Source organism: Dermacentor andersoni, chromosome 4 (genome assembly GCF_023375885.2).
Source record: "Dermacentor andersoni chromosome 4, qqDerAnde1_hic_scaffold, whole genome shotgun sequence".
Lineage (NCBI taxonomy): Eukaryota > Metazoa > Arthropoda > Arachnida > Ixodida > Ixodidae > Dermacentor > Dermacentor andersoni.
This window is the reverse complement of record NC_092817.1, coordinates 144,943,388-144,970,374: the sequence shown is the minus strand read 5'-3', so window position 1 is coordinate 144,970,374 and position 26,987 is coordinate 144,943,388. Positions and strand designations below refer to the sequence as shown.

The following is a 26,987-nucleotide window of genomic DNA, read 5'->3' as shown; positions in this document are numbered from 1 at the left end:
CAGTTTTTATATAAGACAATGTTACGTATGACCTCTTGATTCTACTGCTGAGGTGGCGGAGACCTTTATATAGAAAGCAAAATTTACTTTCCGCAGAAATATGTTATTGGTTTCAAAGAAAGTTTCATGTCTCTTTCTTTAACCCTGTAATATGAAACAGTTACACATTAGCATATCACATATATATACATATAATGAAACAACGTCTTCGCTTTTCTTTCGGGGGGTGGAGCATACAATGAGATATCCGACATAAAAGCGAATTAAGCGATTACTAACTGACTTGCTCAATGATCAACCACTGGAAGTGCACTATAGCATTTACAAAATGCAATTGTGGAAGTTAAGCACTGTTTTACGTTATTCATGCATTCCGCCGTAAGTGAAACAAGGAGTCGAATTCAATGGACGTTGAGTCTGTTTCCCGCCAGAACCAAACAGCTCTCGAATCACCGTCCACCGGCTTTGTTATTTGCATCCTAAACAGGGGACAGGGGACCTACAAAACAGGGGACCAATAGACAGGGGACCTACAAAAGCATACAGATACCGGCACTGGTGTTTGTCTGATTTACTACGTCTCCCGTTTGTTAGTGCTCTGTTTTAAAGATGACTGTTTTCCAACTTGTATACATTTCGCTTCTTTTTATTTTTATGCGCTGGAGGAGAACCAGACTTGTGTACGTCACACAAAAAATAGCCAATTACAATGAGTGTTACTTGATTCAAAAATTTAATTGATTGCAGTGGCCATTTACACTCTTGTGAAAGTAATGGAGCAATAAAACTGTAATTGATAATATACTTTTCAAAGTTTTCGTTGGTCATCTTCCCGCATGCTCTCGTGAAGAAATTAGCTGCGACGTTTATAACACTGGAGGGCATGGCCGTGCTCTAACGAACGAATACCATGAGCACAAAATTGCGGTAACTCAATGGCGCGTTACTGGCGTCTGGATTTTTATCAAGCCAAGTGCTTTATTACAGCTGGGGCTCGGAGAAAGCGCTCGAGGTAGCGCCAGGGGAAAGCTGTAAATTATCGTCCGTAGAAGATTTCATGAGCTATCGAGCCATAGCAATGCTGGTTCAAATTGCAAGCGGACATCTGGTGGGGCGTTTTGCTCAGGAAACACATACTGAGTGACCGTGTTTTGTGGCATAAGCACGCGTATGCGGGAGGCTTCTGCATGGCACGGAAGCGGGCGTTCTACAGTAGATCCGCCAAAATCCATGTGCTGAAATTGCATCGCCTGTTACAGCTGGTCTCGTCAATAAAGTAACTGGTTGCATGTAATTTGTTACCGTAAATGTAATTTAATTGCGTAGAAGGCTACGGAGCAAAAAAAGAAAAAATATTGACACGACAACTCTAAATATAATCGATTATAAGTACTCAGTTACGTAAATTACGTTACGCAAAAGTCTCACACGGACTAATTCGCATCGAAACAACGAGGTTCGCGGAATGCTTCTCAAAGCTCCCGATGAGATATTCAATTCAATATTTACTGAATAAATTGTCGCACAGCCTGACATATTACTGCGGATGGAAAACAGCGGAGAGACAGAGGAGGTAAAACTGCATCCTTGCATAAGAATACCTGCTTCAAGGAAAAAGTGCCGCAGCGTCTGCAGTAAATTCCAGCAACACGGGTTGGCAGGCAAAACGATTCACTGTTTCAACGATGTCACGCTAGCACCGTAGAGTACTAGAATATACACAGACCCGGACACACACTCTGCATATGTTTACCGTTGTGCTTGTCACATGGGTGTCGCCACAAAGTGGCCCTTATATCAGTTGTAAACAAAAGAATACCTTAAAAGCCATTTAATATGAGCACAGCTAGCGAAACCATCTCCGGAATGTAAGCACTGCCGCGGCCACCATGTCATCATGCATAATCACAGGGATCAGGGCACAGGCCACCATCCCTCCACACTAAAGCTGTGCTCAGCGTACATACAGCCTTCTGTGCAACTGCTGGCTTGTGTCATATCCAGTGAGGATTGGCGGTGCATGGCCACTTGCCTCAAGTTTGCAATTATGGATGTGGCCAGTCAGCCTTTGGAATAAAAGGTTTGGTCGCTCACTAACCTCTATTGAATCGTATTTTTTTTTAATTATCTCTCCGTAACACACGTTTGTTAAAGTATACAATTAGGATCTTACATCATATCATCATAGGCACATCGTATTTGATTCTAATAGTCGACACTGAAGACAATCGCAGGATCACGCTGAGCAGCGCACAAATTTTCTTTTAGCCTATCCACAGTTGCGCAAGAAGCAGGCCCTGTGTACACACAAAAAAGTACGTATCTCTCTTAAGGCAGGTTGAAAAAGGAAATACGAAAATTGCATCAGTTCCTTACCCGCCGGACACTCTCTCCTCTCCACTGTGAGGTCGTCCAGTGCAAGGGTGCCCCTCTCCAATACATCTCTGATGTGGTAGCGTACACGAATCTGTACACAATAATAACACAATGTTTAGAGATTGTATACTAATTACCACGGCAGGAGGCAGAAGATATTTTTTACATGGAAGGCGTTACCAGACTCCTAATAAATTATCTACAGACCTAAGTATTATAAAAATTTGTTGCTCATAATAGGATTAAGAACTCTCTCCATCATTAAGGATTTACGGAAGCTTGTTCATTCGCAGCCCCAAACTCAACCATTCTAAGCCCTTTTGTGTTTGACATTTGAAATAACAGTTGAAGGCGCACTTTTATGACTGGGTAATTGGAGGGAAAGCGCAAGCAATATTGCGCACGACTGGAGCCCTCATGCGAAATCTCAGAATATAATTTGTATGTCGAAAAACTGGGCTTAGTGCAAGAGACACGGAACATTTCACCTTGCAGAGAAACAAAACTGCACACTAAAATGGCAGCTCCTAAGGAATTATTGTAATGGTACGTTCCTATTTCAACTGTCTTTTCTCGTTTCCTTTGTACATATTCGTACAGAGCAGTTACGAAAGTTGCAGTAGGCGCCACTAAGGTGAGAACTTGGCTATTTATTCTAACGCGAGGAACTGACGCTTCGACGTATACTCTTTTTTTGCTTGTTTGTTTCTGTGTCGGTTTACTTGTTGTTTGCTTACATGTAAACTGGGTTCTTCTATCAGCAACACTGAGTAACGATAATTCATGCAATGTTCTTTGAGCTAAATGGCTTGTGCCCTGTAATAAATGTCCAGAAAAATTGTCATTGTATTTCCAAGCCGCAGGCACTACCTTCAGACCATGCATGTACGGTGTCGAAACAATTAGAGTTTGCAAATTCCCCGACGATTACGACACTCCCCAACAGAAAACTTATTGGCTGGTCCAGACAACGTGTGCTGTGCGGCAAGTTGCAAACGGAGCGAGGTCTGGCACAACTGCCTCGCTAATCGAGAAATCACGAGAGCCAGCCCTTGGTTAACGACTGGGCCCGATTCACAGCAGCCGCTGCAGACAGACTTCCACTCATGCAGCACTTTCTTTCTAGACAGACGACATGCGCTACTCTGGTACCATTTCGTAGCCATAGTCGCCGCTAAGGCCGCTTTGCGTGGCACTAAGCTTTTCGTCTAACGCTTTTTTGATAGCCTCCTCCTCCGCTTTTGATCTCGCGCACTCTTTGTAATAGCTGTCTTTTATCTCCCTCTGCGGTCCGCATTCGCATTCATCTTTCGCTGTGTTCATTCACTGGGTTGCGAGTGCCAAGGCCGAATCTCACCGTAGGAACGGGCGCCTAAGAGGTCCACTCTCATATTCAACATCGTGTTCTTTTTTTAGCTCCGATTGTTTCAACCAGGAATTGAACACATTAATTTCATCTCAGGTACGGCACTCAACAATCACTAAGGAACCGAAGTTTTTCCTCAGTGCACCGAGTAGCGTGTTGTATTCGGATGGACAGCAAACGTGATAATATTCTCGAATATGCTTACTTTGCTTAGGAACCCTAGCAACACTCTTCGAAACTAAAGAACGAATCCAAGTCATTAACCAATACCAGTGAGCTAGTTGGCAGGTATCGATAGCTGTTAAAGAAAGAATTATGAACAGAAAAGTAACGTTTGTCCTCTTTTTCGTACTTGTATTCTTGTTCAATGTACAGCCAGCTATGACTTTTATTCTACGCAGATCTACATCATCATCAACCCATGTTTACTTCCACTGCAGGACGAATGCCCGTCCCTGCGATTTCCAATTACCAGTGTTATGCGCAAGCTGATTCAAACTTGCCCCAACAAATTTCCTCATTTCATCACCCCACCTAGTTTTCTGCCGTCCTCAGCTGAACTTCACTTCCCTTAGGACTCATTCTGTAACTATAATGATCCACCGGTTATCTACCCCACGAAATACATGGCCTGCCCAAATCCATTGTTTTTCCTCTTAGTGTGAACTGAAATATCGTATATCCCCGTTTACTCTCAGATCCATACGGCCCTCTTCCTGTCTCTTAACGTTACGTCTAACATCTCTCGTTCATTCGCTCTCGGCGTGGCCCTTAACTTGTTCTCGAGCTTCCTTGTTAACCTTCAAGTTTCTTTTCCGTATGTTAGCATCTGTAGAATGAAATGCTTGTATACTTTTCCTTTCGAGGACAGTGGTAAGCCCCAATAATAATTTGGTGTTGGCTACTATATTCACTCCAACTCATCGCTATTCTTCTATAAATTGCCCTCTCACGGTCAGGGTTCCCTGTGAATACCTAACCTGGATGAACGTATTCGTGTACAGACAATAGAAACTCACTGGTGATCTTGAATTCTTGTTTTCTTGCAAGGCTACTGAATATTACCTTTGTCTTCTGCATATTGATCTTCAATCCAACTTATACACTTTCTCGGCTAGGACCCACAATCATTTGTTATAATTCGTGCCCATCATTCCTGAACACGGCAATGTCTTCTGTAAAGCAAAAGTTGCTGAGATATTCGCCGTTGATCCACACTCCTAGCCCTTCCCAGTGTAATCGTTTCACTATTTCTTCTAAGCATGCTATGGAGAGGCTGTTCCTCCTTGTCGGACCTATGTCTCGATAGGCAACTTTTACTCTTCTTCCGGAGAAACAAAGTAGCTGTGCAGTATTGGCAGATATTTTCAAAGTATTCACCTAGGCGTACTTTACTTCTTGATTACGGAATGCCTCAGGAGTTGTTGCTATTTCTGATGAATCAAATGCCTTTTCATAAAATGCTTTTCATTTCCTGAAACAAGCCTGTTCTCCTGGTTTATTGAAATCAAGTTCTGCACAGGTTCTATTGGAAATGATCTGGGTAAATATTTTACACAATACTCACAGGAAGATAATGGGCCTATAATTCTCCATTTGTTTGATGTCTCCATTGTAATGAATTAGTATAATGTTAGCATACTTCCAGCCTCTGGAACACATGAAGTCCCGAGGCATTGCGTATAAAGAGCCGCAAGTTTTTCAAGCGTTATTTCTGCTGTATCTTTCATTAATTCGACTGTTATTCCATATTCTCCTGCCTTATTTCCCCTGGTACTGTTTTGCAAGGTCCATCTAACTTAATCGCTAGTTATAGAAGGAGTATCTTTAACCTGTACATCCCTACTTAGAATGAAGGTAGCGTGGCTGCTCTGGGTACTGTACAGGTCAGTACAGAATTATTCTGCTGCTTTTACCATATCATCCAAATTACTGATGACATTACCCTGCTTATCTCTCAGCACATAGATCTTGTCTTGTGTTTAGCCAGTTTTGTTTGCGCTGATTTCATGCTTTGGCCGTTTTTACTCTTTCTTAATCTTTCCGACCTTATAGTTTCGAATATCGCTTACTTTCTTCTTGTCAACCACTCGTGACAATTAAGCAAATTCTATCTGACCTCTTGTGTGCAAGTAGGCACCTAGTTTATAATCGAGTTTACCTCACCGTTAGAAGGGTGGGAAAGAAACCCTGTATCGATCCTCTCCTATTTTTAATAATGTTCCTCTGCGTCTCTAGTATGAATGATTCAGCGACCGCGTTCACTCAATCGACCACCCTGGGTACGCTGCAAAAGCTAGTGCCATTAAAAGAAAATGTCACAAGCCTGTGTGGCACACCCAGCACAGTGACAGCGGAAGCTGAAGGCGTGGCAGCATAGGAGCTCTATTTTCGGCAGCACGCATTAGACGGTGTTCGCGGCGAAATCTTTGCATCATTTTAACGAGAACGATCTTAATTGTCCGTCCGGCGTCGAAGGCGAGCTACAGCTTTTGCTGCTCTCTGCACATTCGTCTGCTCAGCCCGACGTTCCCTGGTTCTATCCGCGCACCTAGTTCTGCTATTCTTCAGCAGCGGTTCGGACCTGGCGAGGACGCGCCATAAAGTTTACCGAAGAATAAACATGTCCCATGCCTTAACCCGTCGCTCGATACGATGCTGCTGATGATGATGATTTATTGGAATCCCTCTAATACCGAGCAGTGACAAATAGTCATCTAGCTTACAAAAGTTAGTCAGGTCTAGCTACACGCAAAAAACAACTGCTACATGTCGCGTTACATGGAGGAATGCAACCAAACCGGTGTACATTGTTTGAACCTATGAACACTACGCGGCGCGCACGTCACATCGCGCGTTTCAAGTGGCACGATTCAATGCTGATGCTACTACTGCTGATGACAATTCATTTGCCTCCCATATGAAACGGGGTGGTGAAAAACGGTCACCTAGCGTTCTTGATCGAATCCGGTATGTTATATATGCTTTACATTCTAGCATTAATGTATACTTCCGCTTAATCTTCTTTTTGTTCTTTAATACATTCCCCCCATTTCTTGGTCAATACCACATAGTGGGCAGGCGCTACATACTTGATATGTAACAACTTGTACCGCTACCTATGCAATTGCTACATGGCGTGCCACCTGGTGTAATATTATGCAACTGCAATGCAAAGTGCGCATGTATCAACGTTAGACGGCGCACATCTCGCATCCCATGACAAGTGGCACGTACAGTGCTAACGATGATGACAATGATGACAATGATTTAGTGGCATCCTTTTTGAAACAGGGCGGTAACAAACAGTCACCATGCCTGTTCAATTTATGAAGATATGCCATACAGGTTTTTAATTCTAGCGTTTTTATACATCTCTTTAATCTTCTTTTCCTCCTCGAGCCAGTCCAACCACTTCTTGACCAATCCCCCCTGGTGGGGAGGAGCCTGATGATAGCTGAGATAGACATTGGTGGTGGCGGCGACGCACAATATCGCCAACCGAAATGGCTATTGGAGTGAGCCTATAACAGCTTACGTTCAATATAGAGAACTCAAATTCATGAAATCCTACTCTACATTAACAACGGCTGTCAAGTTCTTTGTGTAATTACCAAGTAACCATGTCACTTCTTTTTGTACGGCGCGATTGAGCAGCAGCGGTGCTATGTTTGCAACCAAATGTTTGCCCTTAACAGCACAATTGTATACAATGTGATATTCAATGCCAACTATTTGAAAAAAGTATTACGTCAGTTTTTAATGAATGCTGACCAATACGGCACTGCCGGCCGTATGACAAGCCGCTATCTGCTGGTTTAGACTGTCTTCAAGAATTGATGCCACTGACAAGCACGGATACAGCAAGAGCTGTCTATATGCATGCACACTACGTTACTGCGTTCTAGTGGAACTTGCTGATCTTCACACTCAAACGACGCAAAACTGGACCGTCGTCTCTGCCTCCTACTGCCTACCTTGTTCCCCATTCAACTTATCTTGTACTGCCCGCTCTTTCCGGTTATGGCGCTTACAAGAACTATTTCTTCTCATGTTCAAAGCTTCCTATCATAGCTCTGGCACCAACGGCCACCTGAAAATGCCGACTTGATTCCTCGTAACAGCTAAGTCACCCAAATTGTATAATCGCTTGTCACAATAGGTTCGGGCTCATGGTCATGACTCCATCGTGGTCGTTGCATCCTAATCATTCGGGCTTTGTCCTTGGACACTCGTTATGCCGTCGTCGACACGCCTCTATCGCCATACAGTCGCCATTCATTCCTTAATACACCGCCATAGTGCGGCCGTCGTTGCCGTTCAATTGTCGTCATTCCAGCTTCGTGATGCTGTCGTCGTCACTAATTCTACTCCGACCAGTCGTGCAAATAGCTTGGTCACTATATGTGTTACGGGTAGTAATGCACTCGTGGTCTTTGCATCTTCATCATTCCAGCTTTGTCATCCAACTTTCGTGATACCGTCGTCATCACGCCATCGTCCTCACATAGTCATCGTCACGCTGACTTTTATCGTCATCGCTTCAGTAATGTCATCCCTGCCATCATGTCACCGTCATCATACAGCCGTCATCATTCCATCGAAGTCAATTTTTTGTTATCGTGTTGTAATCATAGTGTCGTCATTCAATCATGATTTGGCCTCCTTGTCGTGCCCCAATCGTCCTTTGCTCTCATGCCTCCATTATCAGAGCGTCGTCGGGATGCCGTCGTGGTCGTACCACCATCGTCCATCTAACTGTCATCCGGCTCTGGTCATGCCATCGTCACGCCATGGTGCTCATACAAGTTTCGTGACATACTAATCGTCATGACGTTGTCATGGTACAGTAGTCGTAATCACATTGTCCTGAGTCTGGTACCTTGCGATCATCGCCACCGCATCGTCGGCCGTCATCCATTCGTCCTCATGCCATTGACGTCAAGGTGCCGTTTCGCCACACTCATCAAGTTAGTATCTTCAAACTGTTGTGGTCATGCTGTCGTCGTCACACCACTATTATACATCAATTGACGTCATTCTTTTTCAGCATTCTATTGTAATCATGCTGTTGCCATTCAAACGTCATGATACCGTCGCTGTAATCAATTCGTTGTCGTCATTTCGTCGTCGTCTGTGATAGCAGTTGCGATTATTTGAATTACGCGGCCGAACGCGCGTGACTCTTGGGGTGCGGCGATGGATGAAAAAGAGGAGGAGCCGGTGACTGGCGCTGTAGGGGCCGTCATCAGCGTCAATGAGATTTAGACTCTGAGGAGGAGGAGGAGGAAATAACTTTATTGTGTGTCCTGCGAGGTGATGAATACACAATATTTTCGCCTCTTTTTCTTTCCCCAAAATTTAACTTGAATTGCTTTTACTTTATTGTCATGGTAGAATTTTCAGTTTCATAAATTTGTGCAGGCATTACAATCTCTATCTTTCATTATAGCTTACTTATTATAAAATTTTGACTTATTTTACACTTTACTATAACTTACCCAATTCTTGGCCAATCGCCCAAAGTGGGTATGTGGCAGTAGATCACAAGGACCTACATCTACATCATACCAGTGATCGTGTTGGTTGGAGGCAGTGTTCCATCACGTCCATCACGTTCAATGTGAGAGAGGAGGCAGAATAGTTGTCTCTTCTAGACTCGAATTTTGTGGTCCGCTGCGGCAGGCCTCTGTCGTTCTGGTGTGCCCTGGCCCGGACCTCATGCGAGTTTGCTGACAAGTAGCCGGCGGTTACTCTTCTTTTCTTAGCTTTATTGTTTTTTTCTTATCCCTTTGATTGAAACCAGTCGTTCTTCATAAGGAGATGTCTGTTTCATCTCCGGGCCAGAGGGCTACCCTCTGGTCTGCTTCCATTTCCCCGCCGGATCTAGGAGTGGAATTGTTCATTCGCAGTGGAACCAGGGGCGCTATAACGTAAAACTATTCCAAACTTTTCTATTCCAATCCTGCTATCAGCCCTCAACGATTAGTCAAAAACTTTTTTCGACCACGCCCACTTCACCTGTTTGTCACGCGACGTCACGAAAACGGGGAGGTATCGCGATACCTCCCCATCTGATATGATGTGTACACACTGATTATGCATGATTTGACAGAAAAAAGAAAAACAGTTATTTCTGATTCGACCCCTTTTCGCCATTACCCCTCGGCTATTGGTAAAAAGTTTTCGGGCTGCACCCACTTCACCTGCCTGTAACGCGACGTCACAAAACCGTACAAACTCACCGCGTCAAAGTGACGTGTACGCGATAAAGATGCATTAATATGCCGAACAAAACTGAGTTTTCTTCGGAATAGCCGCAGGCTGCCCCGTTCTGAAAGGAATGAAAGATCGCTGCCGCCGATCGCTGAGACGCTGGCTACTCGCACCTGCCGGAGAGCATGGGTGTATTTCCGTATAATAAAGCTTCTTGCGTGGCCGTGTAACGTTTTCGAGCACTTTCGGCACGTTTACCACCTCATTCTGCCAACTCTTCTTTGCGGAGGGTCAGTTTTAGCGTCATTCTTAAGCTTCCGTTGCATGCCGCCGTGATTTTCGACCAGCCACCACAAGCTAAGTAAGGGAAAGCCGACCAATCGCAGACGCCGGCACCACCCTCTTCATCCGGTTATCGATTTTCAGTGCACTGGCTCTGCCCCAGTGAATCCCTCTCCACTTGCGCGTTCTCCTCGCCTCTTGTCAGCCAATTAGATACGAGGAGCCGCTCAGTGTAGGCAATGTTATTCGTTTTTCAAACAAACAAAAGTGACCTCCGATGAACGAGGAGAGCGTTTGATTGGTTACACAAATTTGACGTCGGGAGATTGGAATAGGAACATATTGGAATAGTTTTACATTATAGGGCCCCAGTAGCGTTCCTGTGGCTTTGATACGTACAAATGGAGGAGCTATTTGTATGAAGAACCCCAAGGCTATTCAATCAGATCTTCACGCCATCGCGTGGCACTTCTAGAAAATAACCGAGGTCCGACAGTTTCGACGTGGGGGGATCCTCTGTTGTTCACCAGTCCACGCCTGTGTACGTGATCTGCTGAAATGCATTAATTTTGCCACGCAGCCGGTGAGCTCCTTCATCCCTCCTCACCTAGCTTGTTGGAAAGGCCTAGTTGGCGATTTAGCCATAGGCTTGAGTCCATTAGAAATTCTAGAGATATTTTCTGCAACAGATGTAGTTTCCGTGTACCGCTGTATCAGGCTTGTAGACAATACGATAATGCCTACAGAATCAATCATAGTAACATTTGCAGGGACGGTTCGGCCAACAGAGATAAAGGCATGACAATTAATCTACAAAGTAGAGCCCTTAGCTCCACGACCACTACAATGCCTCAAGTGTTGGCGATACGGCACAACACTAATAGCTGTCGGTCAAGTGCTCGTTGCCGTTTATGCGGGGAAGATCATGTAGCCAACGATTTCACGTCTCAGGCTGAGTCATGCTGTTTGCGCAGTGAAAATCATGCTGCCGACTACTCCAACTGCCTTGCAAGATCGAAAAAGATCCACGTAATCGAAATAATTTAGAGGAGGTGGTGCTCTCATCAAGAATCTTAGTGTCGTCGAGTATCTCGACTCGTCGGGCTCTCGGCGAGACTATAGGAAATTTCTACAAAGACGGATGGCCGTTCGGGCTTCCTGATCCGCCACTACTCCGCTTCTGCTGGGCCACCTCCTATATGGTCTATCACCAGCCTACTCCTCCGGTCGAACCCACTGGGCCCTCCCGGCCGGGCTGCTCTGATGCTGCTAGGACGACCCTCCATCTTTCTCCCTCCTACCCTCTCTCTCCTTTACTCCCATCTCCCCCACCCTGCTGACGCTGAGCCATGCTCCCGCATGGGTTGCAGAAGATAGTGCTAGCCTTTGCTCCTTTCCCCACAAGTACCACTTTTCTCTCTCTCTTGCAGAAGTTCAAAGCAGGCACCAGGGTTATGCAGATGTAACAGCCCGTCAGTCACTTGGCATGGTGTCGTCAATTTCCCAGACAATTGCAACAGAGAAAGAAAAAGCGATGGAAGAAGCACTAGAAAAGATTCTTTTAAAACTATCTCGACTGTTTGGCTACAGTAGTATCCACGCAATTGTCCAGCATGTCCGTGACAATAACAGAAAGCGTACAAAATGCGGCCGCCTTATTTATAAAATCACCTGAGTGTCAGACAGATCTTCCCTCTAACAGTGTGGATTTAGCAAGATCTTCAACTTCATATCAGGCTAATCATGAATTCCATGCTGATTCAGACTCTCTAGGCAATCGAGATGTGGACATGGACACTCCAGTTCTTATACGCACAAGATCACCTCACAACAAACTGCCTAATATTTCTAAGTCTAAAGCACAAAAGTGCGCGTAAGAATCACTTAGGAGGGCTGACTTTCAGAAAGACTGTATTCTGGACCAAGCAGTTGCGGCTGCTTGTCTACCGTCAACATACGGTGCCTGAGAATACTTCAGTTGAACTGCCGAATAATAATTTCTGCAACTGCATATTTATTATATTCAATCTCCCGACAAAATTCAGACGTTATATTATTACAAGAAACTCGTTTGTCCACTGACCAAGACTTTAATTTAAACAAGTCCAAGTGTTTTCGATTGGATAGACCTTCCCGAGGTGGTGGATTAGCTTTCTTCCTTTCGTTTAAATTCTGTCATAAAGCAACAATTCCACATCAAACTGTATCATCCGAACCTGAAATCTTAATATTAGAAATAACTATCCTGGGTTTCTCCCCGCTCTCCATAATTGACTCCTACTTTTCGGCTGGGGTGCAATACGTACGCTCACTTGATGTCACAGTGTCCTATTGCAAAAAGAACATTGTTTGTGCGAGACTTCAACTCACGTCATGTGTCATGGGGATTGCGCGCTGACTCATCTCGAAAACATTTATGGGATTGGAGTAATGTCAACGATTTCACATGTTTAAATGCTGAAGTTGACATTTTCGTGCGTTTGCAGTCACGATCTGTCATATATTTGACATTTGCTAATACAGGCGTTTCCATCTCTTCTTGGGCTGGGGTCAATGCCGCCACTAGTAGTGGCTACCGCTGGATCCTCATAGATATTAAGAACCCCCTCATTTCTATAAATAAATATGCGCAGACTTTGGCGCACTATTCAATATTTAATACAATTCATACTCAACTTTGTCTTCCATTACAGGTTTGGAAAGGGATAATAAAGCGATGGGTCCTCGTACAATATTGAAAGGTACCACTAAAAATCTTAGTTTGCAGTGTCATCAACAAAAGGGAGTATGACTGCCCTTGGTGGAATAGTGATTGCGCACGAGATTATAGACCCGGAAAAGGAAAAGATGCATGGAATAAACTTATTTTCAATCAGTGCCCAACTAATTGGAGTATCTATGAGTATATATATGTTGCTGCTGTGTTTAAAAGAAGAATTTCATTAGTAAAGAACAATTATGATACAAAACCGTAGTATATTTTATAGAAAAGTGGTAATAAGAAAGGACTGCTTAAGCTTCGCGGCTCTCGCAAGGGCATTCCAGTGCCCCGAAATATTGACTCAGTTGCTCTGTCACGTAAAGAATTGCTGGAATCCTTAGATAAAATTGCTAAAGGTTTAGAACAGTGCTTTACAAGTCAGGTGCAGGTGAACTTTGTAGGGGATGATTTCTTAGAGGTAACAGTTGAAGAGCTTCAGCACCTTGTTCAGCTGCTCCCTGGCACAGCTCCGGGTCTAGGTTGCATTATTTCAGGCATGTTAAAGATATTGTTGGCCTCTCCTGCAAGACCTCTCCAATATAGCTAATTACTCCCCTCGTGAACACACGGATACTTCCTGACTGGGAATTCGCAAAAATAATCCCACTGTTTAAAAAGCAAGGAGCGGGAATGAATATAGATAATATATGGCTAATCGCACTAACTTGAAATGTCATAAAATTAATAGAAATGGTATTGCAGATTCTTATCATAAAGTGTTTCAAAATAATACATTATTAAGCTCATGTCAGATTAGATTCAGACCTTGATTCTCGTTATGGTGCGCATATGTGGATGTAGAGGGACGCATTAAACTTGCTCGAAACAGGCTCCAGCATGCAGCTTTAGAGATCCTTGATTTAGCAAAAGCAAGCGAAAGCAGAGCCATATCATACTCCTTCACGCTTTAAATAGCATGAGTTTTACTGGGTATATTATAAAGTAGATATACGAATTTTTAAAGGGTGTAGGAACTTTTACTGTTCCCGAAGTGGCTTGTTGACGCAAAAATATAATCAATCTAAAGTAGTTCCGCAGGTATCTGTCCTTTCTCCAATATTCTTAATGGAAAAATCTGACATCCACCCGTTCGTAAGGCTCCGTCATAGCACCACAAGTCTTTAATGTAGTTCTGCTCGGCCTACCCGAAAAACTAACAGAAGTAGAAGGATTGCACCACAGTCTCTAAGCGGACGACATTACCCTCTGGGTTCCGGGGGAGGATGTGACGGTCACGTCGAGTGAACGCTACAATCGGGAGTAGGTGCGGTCGAGGATTACTTGCGAGGAACGGGTCTCGAGTGGTGGGCGACCAAGTCCGATCTCTTAATCTATAAAACCCCAAGCCGAGGTCGTAAATGCCTGCTCGATAAGAAACCGGAGTACTTCAATATGCGTATTATATACGCTCACATACCGCACGTTGACAAAACTAGAATCCTAGGGTTAAACCTGCAGGCAAATGGCCATAACGGAGAGATTGTGCGAAGACTCTGTCGTTCGCTAGACTACACAATCCGACTCTTGCGTCGCATCACGAATGGACGCAACGGTACGCGCAAAAACTGCGTGATCCGTCTTCTGCAGGCGCACGCGATAAGCAGCATAACGTATGTTGCCCCCCTACATGAAGTGGATAGGGTCGAAAAAAAAAAAAGATAAAGTGCACGATGGGAAAGGCTTTCAATAGGGCGGTTGGCGTTCCACTCAACATGAGCACCGACAAGATTCTAGAGCTCGCACTTAACAGCTCACTTGACGAGCTAATCGAGGCGCACGACGTTGCGCAATACAAACGATTAGCCAAGTCAAAGAGAGGACGACGCATCCTTGAGTGGCGCGGCATCACGCACAACACTCAACAAGGAGAAAAGATGGCGGTTCCCGCGTCGGCCCGCGACCACCTGATCCTCCCGCCGCTTCCCAAGAACATGCACCCGGCGCATCACGTCGGGAGACGCAAGAAACAAACAAGCAGCTTTCAAAAGACGTTTGACAACAGCAACGAGGCGGTGTACGTAGACGCCACGCGGTATAGAGAAGCAAGAAGCGCACACGCCATCGCGGTTGTAGAGCGTACGGGTAGGTGCCTTGCGAGCGCCACGCTGACCACGGGGCACACGGAGGCAACCTAAGAAGCCGTGATTGCCCTAGCACTCGCCGTGGTGCCAAACGCTGCGATCGTGATCAGCGACTCGCCGGCGGAAATCCGCCGCTTCGCCAGCGGCTGCGTCTCGCGTGAAGCGGTTCGCATACTCCAAACTTGTGACGACGGCAACTCGACATCGCCCTCACAACCCCAAATTTTTACGGTCTTGCTCTTCTGGACCTCGGCACACACCGACGTAGCGCTCGCGGGCCCACGCCACTGCTCAAGGTCTCACATGCCGAGCCACCGCAGATTAGGTGGCCGCCGCCTCCGCCGCCGAGAGCGGGGCGTCGGATCTGCCGGATCGGGATACAATGACAGTAACGCAGCAACAAGAATCACAATGGGCGTGGGGCGATCTCGAGACCACGTTCAGAGACCTCGCCCAACACTATACAGAATCGAAATCGACGCACCTTTACGCCACCGCACGATAAATTACGCAGGAATGAGGCCGTAATAATACGCTTACTGCAAACACACACCTACCCTAGTCCAGGCGTCTTGCGCCACTGTTACCCAGGATTATACAAAACAGGTGCGTCTAAAGCGTGCGGACACAGAGAAACGCTGCGACACATGCTCTGGGAATGTGCCAGCAACGACGGTACTGAAACCGCCGCGGTTCGCGACGCGTCCATAACGGCGGTCGTTACCAGCGTACAGGAGGCCTCACTGCATCCCGACGCCGCCTAGGCTGCGGGCGCCGCCGGCGACCTTCTCCGTTGGCGTAGGCACCGCCGAATAGCGGCTCTCAAAAGCTCGGAGTTGGAAGACCAGCGCTGGGCCGTCCGGCAAGTCGAACGTGCCGCGAGAGTCTAAGGACTTTGAGCCGCCACCTGAGGCCACCACAACAAAAACTATTGGACCATTCTTTTTAATAAAGATTAATTAACTTATTCCGTTATTCTACAAAACTGAAAATCCAAACGTCAGAATTTAATCAATTGTCCTTTTCATGGGGCAATAAATGGTTTTCCACACGCAAATTAAAAATATCCATAAAACATTACGATGCCGCATCCCACCATTAATTTTTTACGTAGACAGGTCTGGTCTGGCACCGTCCCACCTGTGTCCTACCTGCCAGGATCTAGAAAACATTGATCACTTTATACTAGCATGCCGTCCAATTAGAAATCAGAGGAACAACTTATAATTTTCATTCCCAAAATCGGGTATTTCTTTACCTACTCAAAATCGCCTCTCCTTCGGCACTCCTTCATTGGGCTTTAGCCACAGGAACATAGGCGTGGCCATTGGCGACTATTTCTGTGACGCAAGAAGGCTACGATGTTAATTCCCGAAATCAATAATTGGATAGATCATTAAATCGCTGATTGTGTGTCCGAAATTATTCTAATGCCACCCAAAAACAAAACCAAGATTTGTTGTTTGTATATAGTTACAAACATTTCTATTTCGGTATCTGCCACATAAATCTATTTCTTAATTAGCGGACTGCACCTTGATCTACTTTTACGTTTAGGTTTTTCTCTCTCCCCTTCCCTTCAATCTTTAACCGCCGGCTGGTTGGCCAGTGCCCCTTAGTCGGTAAGCACCGCAAGTGAGGAGCAAGCAAGCAAGTAAGGCAGTCATGCCACCAGCCTGAGTTGTTCAGGCGGGGCAGTAATGCCGAACCAGCCGGGCTGTCCGTCTACCCAAGGCCGGTGTCCCTGAGTGAGCTGGGAGAACAGGTCGGGCTGTCCCTGTGCCTGAGCCGGCCTGCTCCACTGCTGTGTGAGGATCCGACGCCGGCGTGCTCCGGTGCAGCAGAGGGTTCAAGTGCGTTGTCGTGTGCAAGCAAACACACGATCAGACGTCATCCTACATGGCGCTGTGCGTATATGTAAGCGTCAGACAAAATTTAAATCACTCATGTGTGTTATCGTGTACGTTGCTGTAGTCCCATCCCCGTGCCATTAAAACCTCTCTGTGATCATTTTGTCCTTCCTGTGTGAGGCCTGCTCCCATACTTCCAATCATACGACACACAGATACTGTCATGCATCTGTTGCCATGCAGTCTTTGCCATGCCCTCTTGGTCACTTCTTCATTTTATTGTCGTCGTACAATCATAGTCGCATGATCGTCATGGTCATGATCTCATTGTCTTCATGTTGTCGTCATAACGCGGTCGTCAATGTACCATCGTCATAACTATAGTATTGTCATGTAATTGTCGTCATGCCGTCGTCATTGTACGCCACTGGCTTTCCACCGTTATCATTCCTACTTCCTCATACCATCGTCATTGTGTTAACCGTCATTGTGTCACACCTTGTGTAACGCCTCCATGTTCATAGGGGACCATGACGACCGCGTGTCATATCAAAGGGAAATGATATCAGATTATGTAGTACATAGCTTCATCAATGGAAGTCTCGGAATTGGCACTACACGTGTTACGGAGGCGGCACTTCGGGAGCATGGTCTGTCACTACGTTGCGCAATTGCTATTGGCATTAACGTCGACAGTCATCTTGAGATGAGTTCTGCCGTAGTTTTTTTTCTTCACTTCCGTTCGGCCACGATTGTACGCAAACTTTTCTCCTTGAAAAGCCAGCCAGGTCTTTGAATCATACGGCGCGTGCGCCCCGTGCCACTTTATCGTCTTCTTTCTTTGTGGCAGCTCGCGTCGTGTTAGACTGCACTATCTGCAGAAATGGCCCACTTCCCTCAGTACTTTCCTCATAGCAGGCTACGTAGAAATTCTGCGACGTTGTAGTGACTCCCACTTAATGATGTTAGAAGATTTCTTCGTGAGAATGCAAATGTCATCGTCGTTTTAAGATACACTACATGACATAGAGAGATACATGACATGGCATGGAGGAATTAGAGGGCACCAAACGGGATATAATAGGACTCAGTGAAGTTAGGAGGACAAATGAAACAGATACAGTGCGAAAAAGCGGGCACGTCCTGTGCTATCGGGGCTTAGCGGAGAGACGAAAACTAGTACTCGGATTCCTGATTAATAAGAATATAGCTGGCAACATACAGGGATTCTATAGCATTAACGAGAGGGCGGCCGGTCTTGTTGTGAAACTTCATAAAAGGTACGAATTGAAGGTCGTACAGGTATACGCCCCTACGTCCAGTCATGATGACCAGGAAGTCGAAAGTTTCTATGAAGACATCGAATCAGCGATGGGTAAAGCAAAAAAAAAAACACTCTACTTATGGGCGACTTCAATGCCAAGGTAGGCAAGAAGCGGGCTGGAGACAAGTCAGTTGGGGAATATAGCATAGGCTCTACGAATAGCAGGGGAGAGTTATTAGTAGACTTTGCAGAACAGAATCATATGCGGATAATGAATACCTTCTTCCGCAAGCGTGATAGCCGAAAGTGGACGTGGAGGAGCCCGAATGACGAGACTAGAAATGAAATAAACTTTATACTCTGCGCTAACCCTGGCATCATACAATATGCGGACGTGCTCGGCAAGGTGCGCTGCAGTGACCATAGGATGGTAACAACTCGAATTAGCCTAGACTTGAGGAGGGAACGGAATAAACTGGTACATAAGAAGCCGATCAATGAGTTAGCGGCAAGAAGGAAAATAAAGGAATTCCAGATCAAGCTACAGAACAGGTATTCGGCTTTAACTCAGGAAGAGGATCTTAGCGTTGAAGCAATGAACGACAATCTTATAGGCATCATTAAGGAGTGTGCGATAGAAGTCGGTGGTAACTCCCTTAGACTGGATACCAGTAAGCTAACGCAGGAGACGAAAGATCTCATCAAGAAACGCCAGTGTATGAAAGCTTCTAACCCTACAGCTACAATAGAACAGGCAGAACTTTCAAAGTTAATCAACAAGCGTAAGACAGCTGACATAAGGAAGTATAATATGGATAGGACTGAACATGCTCTCAGGAACGGAGGAAGCCTAAAAGCAGTGAAGAAGAAACTAGGAATTGGCAAGAATCATATGTATGCGTTAAGAGACAAAGCCGGCAATATCGTTACTAATATGGAGGAGATACTTGATGTGGCTGAGGAGTTCTATAGAGATTTATACAGTGCCGGTGGCACCCACGACTATAATGGAAGAGAGAATAGTCTAGAGGAATTTGAAATCCCACAAGTAACGCCGGAAGAAGAAGAGAAAGCATTGGGAGCTGTGCAAAGCGGGAAGGCAGCTGGGGAGGATCAGGTAACAGCAGATTTGCTGAAGGATGGTGGGCAGATTGTTCTAGAAAAACTGGCCACCCTGTGTACGCAATGGCTCATGACCTCGAGCATACCGGAATCTTGGAATAACGCTAACATAATCCTAATCCATAAGAAAGGGGACGCCAAAGACTTGAGAAATTATAGACCGATCAACTTACTGTCTCTTGCCTACAAAGTATTTGCTAAGGTAATCGCAAATAGAATCAGGAACACCTTAGACATCTGTCAACCAAAGGACCAGCCAGGATTCCGCAAAGGCTACTCAACAATAGACCACATTCACACTATCAATCGGGTGATAGAGAAATGAGTGGAATATAACCAACCATTATATATAGCTTTCATTGATTACGAGAAAACGTTTGATTCTGTCGAAACCTCAGCCGTCATGGAGGCATTACGGAATCAGTGTGTAGATGAGCCGTACCTAAAATACTGAAAGATACCTATAACGGCTCCACAGCCACCGTAGTCCTCCATAAAGAAAGCAACAAAATCCCACTAAAGAAAGGCGTCAGGCAGGGAGATCCGATCTCTCCAATGCAATTCACAGCGTGCTTACAGAAGGTATTCAGAGACCTGGATTGGGAAGATTAGGGGATAAGAGTTAATGGAGAATACCTTTACAATATTTACAATTATTATTAGGGTTATAATTATATTCGAGTGCTGATTGCTGTGCTATTGTTTGTTACCGAAGCTTTCCCTCAAGTCTCAATATTTTAAGGCAGTTTCTCGTGTGCGTATCATGGCTACGCACGCTTATATCGCCTTCCGTTTCTCTACCCCGGGTGCGCTTTAAAACCACGGCGCTGCAGTTTTTGCTTTCCTTTCCTTCCTTCTTCTCCGCCCTTAAACTGGCTCTCTCAACTACTACACGCAGAGACAAAGCAACAGCGCGCGCACGCGATCCCATAGATGAGATGAATATATATATATATAGAAAACTATCAGTCATAGCTCTCGTAGTATAGCCCTCTGGGCCGTTTCCTTTTTTTTCTTTGGAAAGTAGTCCTGTTAGGGTTATTATAATTACACGAAGGTATTTCGCCCTCGTCAGCAGCAGTCCTTGAGATTGTTATTCTGGCGGCTAGCTTCCCAAGATATGCGTGCCGCCATCGCACCTGGTTAAGCTTCTCCTAGACGCTAGAGCTATACTATGTCCGCGCAACCTTGAGCGATCGGAAAGCGCGTTTCCCCCTCTTGGCCGGCGGGGACGGGAAGCTTTGTTCCGGCCGCAAAGCTCTCCACGTCTCAGTAAGGTGCCTGGTGGTGGTCTCGTACGGACGATATACTCTAGGTGAGCGCAAATTTCCCCTCATCTTTTAAGAGGTTCAATACTTACAAGCATTTGTCTCGCAAACCATATTTATCTAAGGAAATTTTCCACGTCTCAATAATTTCTCTCGTCGTATTCGAGTGCTGATTGCCGTGTTATAGTTTGTTAACGAAGCTTTCCCTCAAGTCTAAATATTTTAAGGCAGTTTGTCGTGTGCGTATCATGGCCACGCACGCTTATATCGCCTTCCGTTTCTCTACCACAGATGCGCTTTAAAACCACGGCGCTGCAATTTTGCTTCAGAGACTTGCCTTTCCTTCTTTCTTCGCCTCCCTTAAACTGGCTCTCTCAACTACTAAACGCAGAGACAAAGCAACAGCGCGCGCATTAGATCCCATAGATGAGATGAATATTTACAATTATTATTAGGGTTATAATTATATTCGAGTGCTGATTGCTGTGCTATTGTTTGTTACCGTAGCTTTCCCATCAAGTCTAAATATTTTCAGGCAGTTTGTCGTGTGCGTATCATGGCTACGCACGCTTATATCGCCTTCCGTTTCTCTACCACGGGTGCGCTTTAAAACCACGGCGCTGCAGTTTTTGCTTTCCTTTCCTTCCTTGTTCTCCGCCCTTAAACTGGCTCTCTTAACTACTACACGCTGAGACAAAGCAACAGCGCGCGCATGCGATCCCATAGATGACATGAATATATATATATATACATATATATATATATATATATATATATATATATATATATATATATATATATATATATATATATATATATATATATATATATATATATATATATATATATATATATATATAGAAAACTATCAGTCATAGCTCTCGTAGTATAGCCCTCTGGGCCGTTTCCTATTTTTTCTTTCGAAAGTAGTCCTATTAGGGTTATTATAATTACACGAAGGTATTTCGCCCTCGTCAGCAGCAGTCCTTGAGGTTGTTATTCTGGCGGCTAGCTTCCCACGCTATGCGTGCCGCCATCGCACCTGGTTAAGCTTCTCCTAGACGCTAGAATTATACTATGTCCGCGCAACCTTGAGCGATCGGAAAGCGCGTTTCCCCCTCTTGGCCGGCGGGGACGGGAGGCTTTGTTCCGGCCGCAAAGCTCTCCACGTCTCAGTAAGGTGCCTGGTGGTGGTCTCGTACGGACGATGCCCTCTCGGTGAGCGCAAATTTCCCCTCATCTTTTAAGAGGTTCAAAACATACAAGCATTTGTCTCGCAAACCATGTTTATCCAAGGAAATTTTCGACGTCTCAATAATTTCTCTCGTCGTATTCGAGTGCTGATTGCCGTGTTATAGTTTGTTAACGAAGCTTTCCCTCAAGTCTAAATATTTTAAGGCAGTTTGTCGTGTGCGTATCATGGCTACGCACGCTTATATCGCCTTCCGTTTCTCTACCACGGGTGCGCTTTAAAACCACGGCGCTGCAGTTTTTGCTTTCCTTTCCTTCCTTCTTCTCCGCCCTTAAACTGGCTCTCTTAACTACTACACGCTGAGACAAAGCAACAGCGCGCGCATGCGATCCCATAGGTGAGATGAATATATATATATATACATTTATATATATATATATATATATATATAGAAAACTATCAGTCATAGCTCTCGTAGTATAGCCCTCTGGGCCGTTTCCTTTTTTTTCTTTCGAAAGTAGTCCTATTAGGGTTATTATAATTACACGAAGGTATTTCGCCCTAGTCAGCAGCAGTCCTTGAGGTTGTTATTCTGGCGGCTAGCTTCCCACGCTATGCGTGCCGCCATCGCACCTGGTTAAGCTTCTCCTAGACGCTAGAGCTATACTATGTCCGCGCAACCTTGAGCGATCGGAAAGCGCGTTTCCCCCTCTTGGCCGGCGGGGACGGGAAGCTTTGTTCCGGCCGCAAAGCTCTCCACGTCTCAGTAAGGTGCCTGGTGGTGGTCTCGTACGGACGATATACTCTAGGTGAGCGCAAATTTCCCCTCATCTTTTAAGAGGTTCAATACTTACAAGCATTTGTCTCGCAAACCATATTTATCTAAGGAAATTTTCCACGTCTCAATAATTTCTCTCGTCGTATTCGAGTGCCGATTGCCGTGTTATAGTTTGTTAACGAAGCTTTCCCTCAAGTCTAAATATTTTAAGGCAGTTTGTCGTGTGCGTATCATGGCCACGCACGCTTATATCGCCTTCCGTTTCTCTACCACAGATGCGCTTTAAAACCACGGCGCTGCAATTTTGCTTCAGAGACTTGCCTTTCCTTCTTTCTTCGCCTCCCTTAAACTGGCTCTCTCAACTACTAAACGCAGAGACAAAGCAACAGCGCGCGCATTAGATCCCATAGATGAGATGAATATTTACAATTATTATTAGGGTTATAATTATATTCGAGTGCTGATTGCTGTGCTATTGTTTGTTACCGTAGCTTTCCCATCAAGTCTAAATATTTTCAGGCAGTTTGTCGTGTGCGTATCATGGCTACGCACGCTTATATCGCCTTCCGTTTCTCTACCACGGGTGCGCTTTAAAACCACGGCGCTGCAGTTTTTGCTTTCCTTTCCTTCCTTCTTCTCCGCCCTTAAACTGGCTCTCTTAACTACTACACGCTGAGACAAAGCAACAGCGCGCGCATGCGATCCCATAGATGACATGAATATATATATATATACATATATATATATATATATATATATATATATATATATATATATATATATATATATATAGAAAACTATCAGTCATAGCTCTCGTAGTATAGCCCTCTATGCCGTTTCCTATTTTTTCTTTCGAAAGTAGTCCTATTAGGGTTATTATAATTACACGAAGGTATTTCGCCCTCGTCAGCAGCAGTCCTTGAGGTTGTTATTCTGGCGGCTAGCTTCCCACGCTATGCGTGCCGCCATCGCACCTGGTTAAGCTTCTCCTAGACGCTAGAATTATACTATGTCCGCGCAACCTTGAGCGATCGGAAAGCGCGTTTCCCCCTCTTGGCCGGCGGGGACGGGAGGCTTTGTTCCGGCCGCAAAGCTCTCCACGTCTCAGTAAGGTGCCTGGTGGTGGTCTCGTACGGACGATGCCCTCTCGGTGAGCGCAAATTTCCCCTCATCTTTTAAGAGGTTCAAAACATACAAGCATTTGTCTCGCAAACCATGTTTATCCAAGGAAATTTTCGACGTCTCAATAATTTCTCTCGTCGTATTCGAGTGCTGATTGCCGTGTTATAGTTTGTTAACGAAGCTTTCCCTCAAGTCTAAATATTTTAAGGCAGTTTGTCGTGTGCGTATCATGGCTACGCACGCTTATATCGCCTTCCGTTTCTCTACCACGGGTGCGCTTTAAAACCACGGCGCTGCAGTTTTTGCTTTCCTTTCCTTCCTTCTTCTCCGCCCTTAAACTGGCTCTCTTAACTACTACACGCTGAGACAAAGCAACAGCGCGCGCATGCGATCCCATAGATGAGATGAATATATATATATATACATTTATATATATATATATATATATATATATATATATAGAAAACTATCAGTCATAGCTCTCGTAGTATAGCCCTCTGGGCCGTTTCCTTTTTTTTCTTTCGAAAGTAGTCCTATTAGGGTTATTATAATTACACGAAGGTATTTCGCCCTAGTCAGCAGCAGTCCTTGAGGTTGTTATTCTGGCGGCTAGCTTCCCACGCTATGCGTGCCGCCATCGCACCTGGTTAAGCTTCTCCTAGACGCTAGAATTATACTATGTCCGCGCAACCTTGAGCGATCGGAAAGCGCGTTTCCCCCTCTTGGCCGGCGGGGACGGGAGGCTTTGTTCCGGCCGCAAAGCTCTCCACGTCTCAGTAAGGTGCCTGGTGGTGGTCTCGTACGGACGATGCCCTCTCGGTGAGCGCAAATTTCCCCTCATCTTTTAAGAGGTTCAAAACTTACAAGCATTTGTCTCGCAAACCATGTTTATCCAAGGAAATTTTCGACGTCTCAATAATTTCTCTCGTCGTATTCGAGTGCTGATTGCCGTGTTATAGTTTGTTAACGAAGCTTTCCCTCAAGTCTAAATATTTTAAGGCAGTTTGTCGGGTGCGTACCATGGCCACGTACGCTTATATCGCCTTCCGTTTCTCTACCACAGGTGCGCTTTAAAACCACGGCGCTGCAATTTTGCTTCAGAGACTTTCCTTCCTTCTTCGCCTCCCTTAAACTGGCTCTCTCAACTACTAAACGCAGAGACAAAGCAACAGCGCGCGCATTAGATCCCATAGATGAGATGAATATTTACAATTATTATTAGGGTGATAATTATATTCTAGTGCTGATTGCCGTGCTATCGTTCGTTAACGAAGCTTTCCATCAAGTCTAAATATTTTAAGGCAGTTTGTCGTGTGCGTATCATGGCCACGCACGCTTATATCGCCTTCCGTTTCTCTACCACGGGTGCGCTTTAAAACCACGGCGCTGCAATTTTGCTTCAGAGATTTTCCTTTCCTTCCTTCTTCTCCGCGCTTAAACTGGCTCTCTTAACTACTACACGCAGAGACAAAGAAACAGCGCGCGCATTAGATCCCATAGATAAGATGTATATTTACAATTATTATTAGGGTTATAATTATATTCGAGTGCTGATTGCTGTGCTATTGTTTGTTACCGAAGCTTTCCCTCAAGTCTAAATATTTTAAGGCAGTTTGTCGTGTGCGTATCATGGCTACGCACGCTTATATCGCCTTCCGTTTCTCTACCACGGGTGCGCTTTGAAACCACGGCGCTGCAGTTTTTGCTTTCCTTTTCTTCCTTCTTCTCCGCCCTTAAACTGGCTCTCTTAACTACTACACGCAGAGACAAAGCAACAGCGCGCGCATGCGATCCCATAGATGAGATGAATATATATATATATATATATATATATATATATATATATATATATATATAGAAAACTATCAGTCATAGCTCTCGTAGTATAGCCCTCTGGGCCGTTTCCTTTTTTTTCTTTCGAAAGTTGTCCTATTAGGGTTATTATAATTACACGAAGGTATTTCGCCCTCGTCAGCAGCAGTCCTTGAGATTGTTGTTCTGGCGGCTAGCTTCCCACGCTATGCGTGCCGCCATCGCACCTGGTTAAGCTTCTCCTAGACGCTAGAGTTATACTATGTCCGCGCAACCTTGAGCGATCGGAAAGCGCGTTTCCCCCTCTTGGCCGGCGGGGACGGGAGGCTTTGTTCCGGCCGCAAAGCTCTCCAAGTCTCAGTAAGGTGCCTGGTGGTGGTCTCGTACGGACGATGCCCTCTCGGTGAGCGCAAATTTCCCCTCATCTTTTAAGAGGTTCAATACTTACAAGCATTTGTCTCGCAAAACATATTTATTTCAAGGAAATTTTTAACGTCTCAATAATTTCTCTCGTCGTATTCAAGTTCTGATTGCCGTGTTATAGTTTGTTAACGAAGCTTTCCCTCAAGTCTAAATATTTTAAGGCAGTTTTCCTTGTCTCTAAAGCTGCTCGAGTTCGCTCTTCTCCTCGGGCAGCCATTCTTCCAAGAAAGTATGCCTTCCAACCACTCGGAGCAAAAACCGACTATCGCGGACAACATGAGTCCCTTTCCACGTAAGTGTGAGGCTCGGAGCAGGAGCTGTGGCGCTTGAAAGTGGCCTGGGGCCTGACGAACCAACCGACTGAGCTATCTTTCCGGGCAACATCGAAGGGTCACGAGTTCAAATCAGCTGTTATGTTCCTTTTTTTCGCCCCTTTTTCTTTCTTCTTTTTTATTTCTTTTAATGTCTTTTCCTTCATTTTATCACTGTACGGGAACCCTCCTAAAATAAAAAAAGAGATATATATCTTCAAATATGTATGGCCTCACATGTGCAGGTCATAAATACCAGGTTCTCTAGCCGAGTGCCATCCGTGCGGTATAACCGAGCTCAGATTGGTCCACCTTGACTGATCAAATAGGGCACCACTGTATATTAAATGAGGCGTACAACTCCTGCGGGACCCGCCGTGGTTACTCAGTGGCTATGGTGTTAGACTGCTGAGCACGAGGTCGCGGGATCGGATCCCGGCCACGGCAGCCGCATTTCGATGGGGCCGAAATGCGAAAACACCCGTGTACTTAGATTTAGGTGCACGTTAAAGAACCCCAGGGGGTCGAAATTTCCGGAGTCCTCCACTACGGCGTGCCTCATAATCAGAAAGTGGTTTTGTCACGTAAAATCCCACAATTTATTTTTAAATTTAACTCCTGCGGGGACGGTACAGTATCCGCCTCCCGTGCAAGAGGACCGTGATTCAAATCCCGGGCCGCACAATTCTCCACCCGAAAATACCAGAAAAAAACAACAACCGTGTGTTGAGAAAATTGCACAAACAGGCCTGGAGTGCGGCCT

At 45.2% G+C, this 26,987-nt stretch overlaps 1 protein-coding gene across 1 annotated transcript in view; it reads right to left on the bottom strand.

Moving 5' to 3' along the window:
• Nucleotides 1–26,987, bottom strand: part of LOC126537869 (MAM and LDL-receptor class A domain-containing protein 1-like) — a 255,308-nt gene that overhangs the window by 193,491 nt on the left and 34,830 nt on the right. The window contains exon 4 of the mRNA XM_050184966.3: nt 2,377–2,467. Coding sequence (XP_050040923.2) covers nt 2,377–2,467 — 91 coding nt within the window. The remainder of the gene's footprint in view (nt 1–2,376; nt 2,468–26,987) is intronic.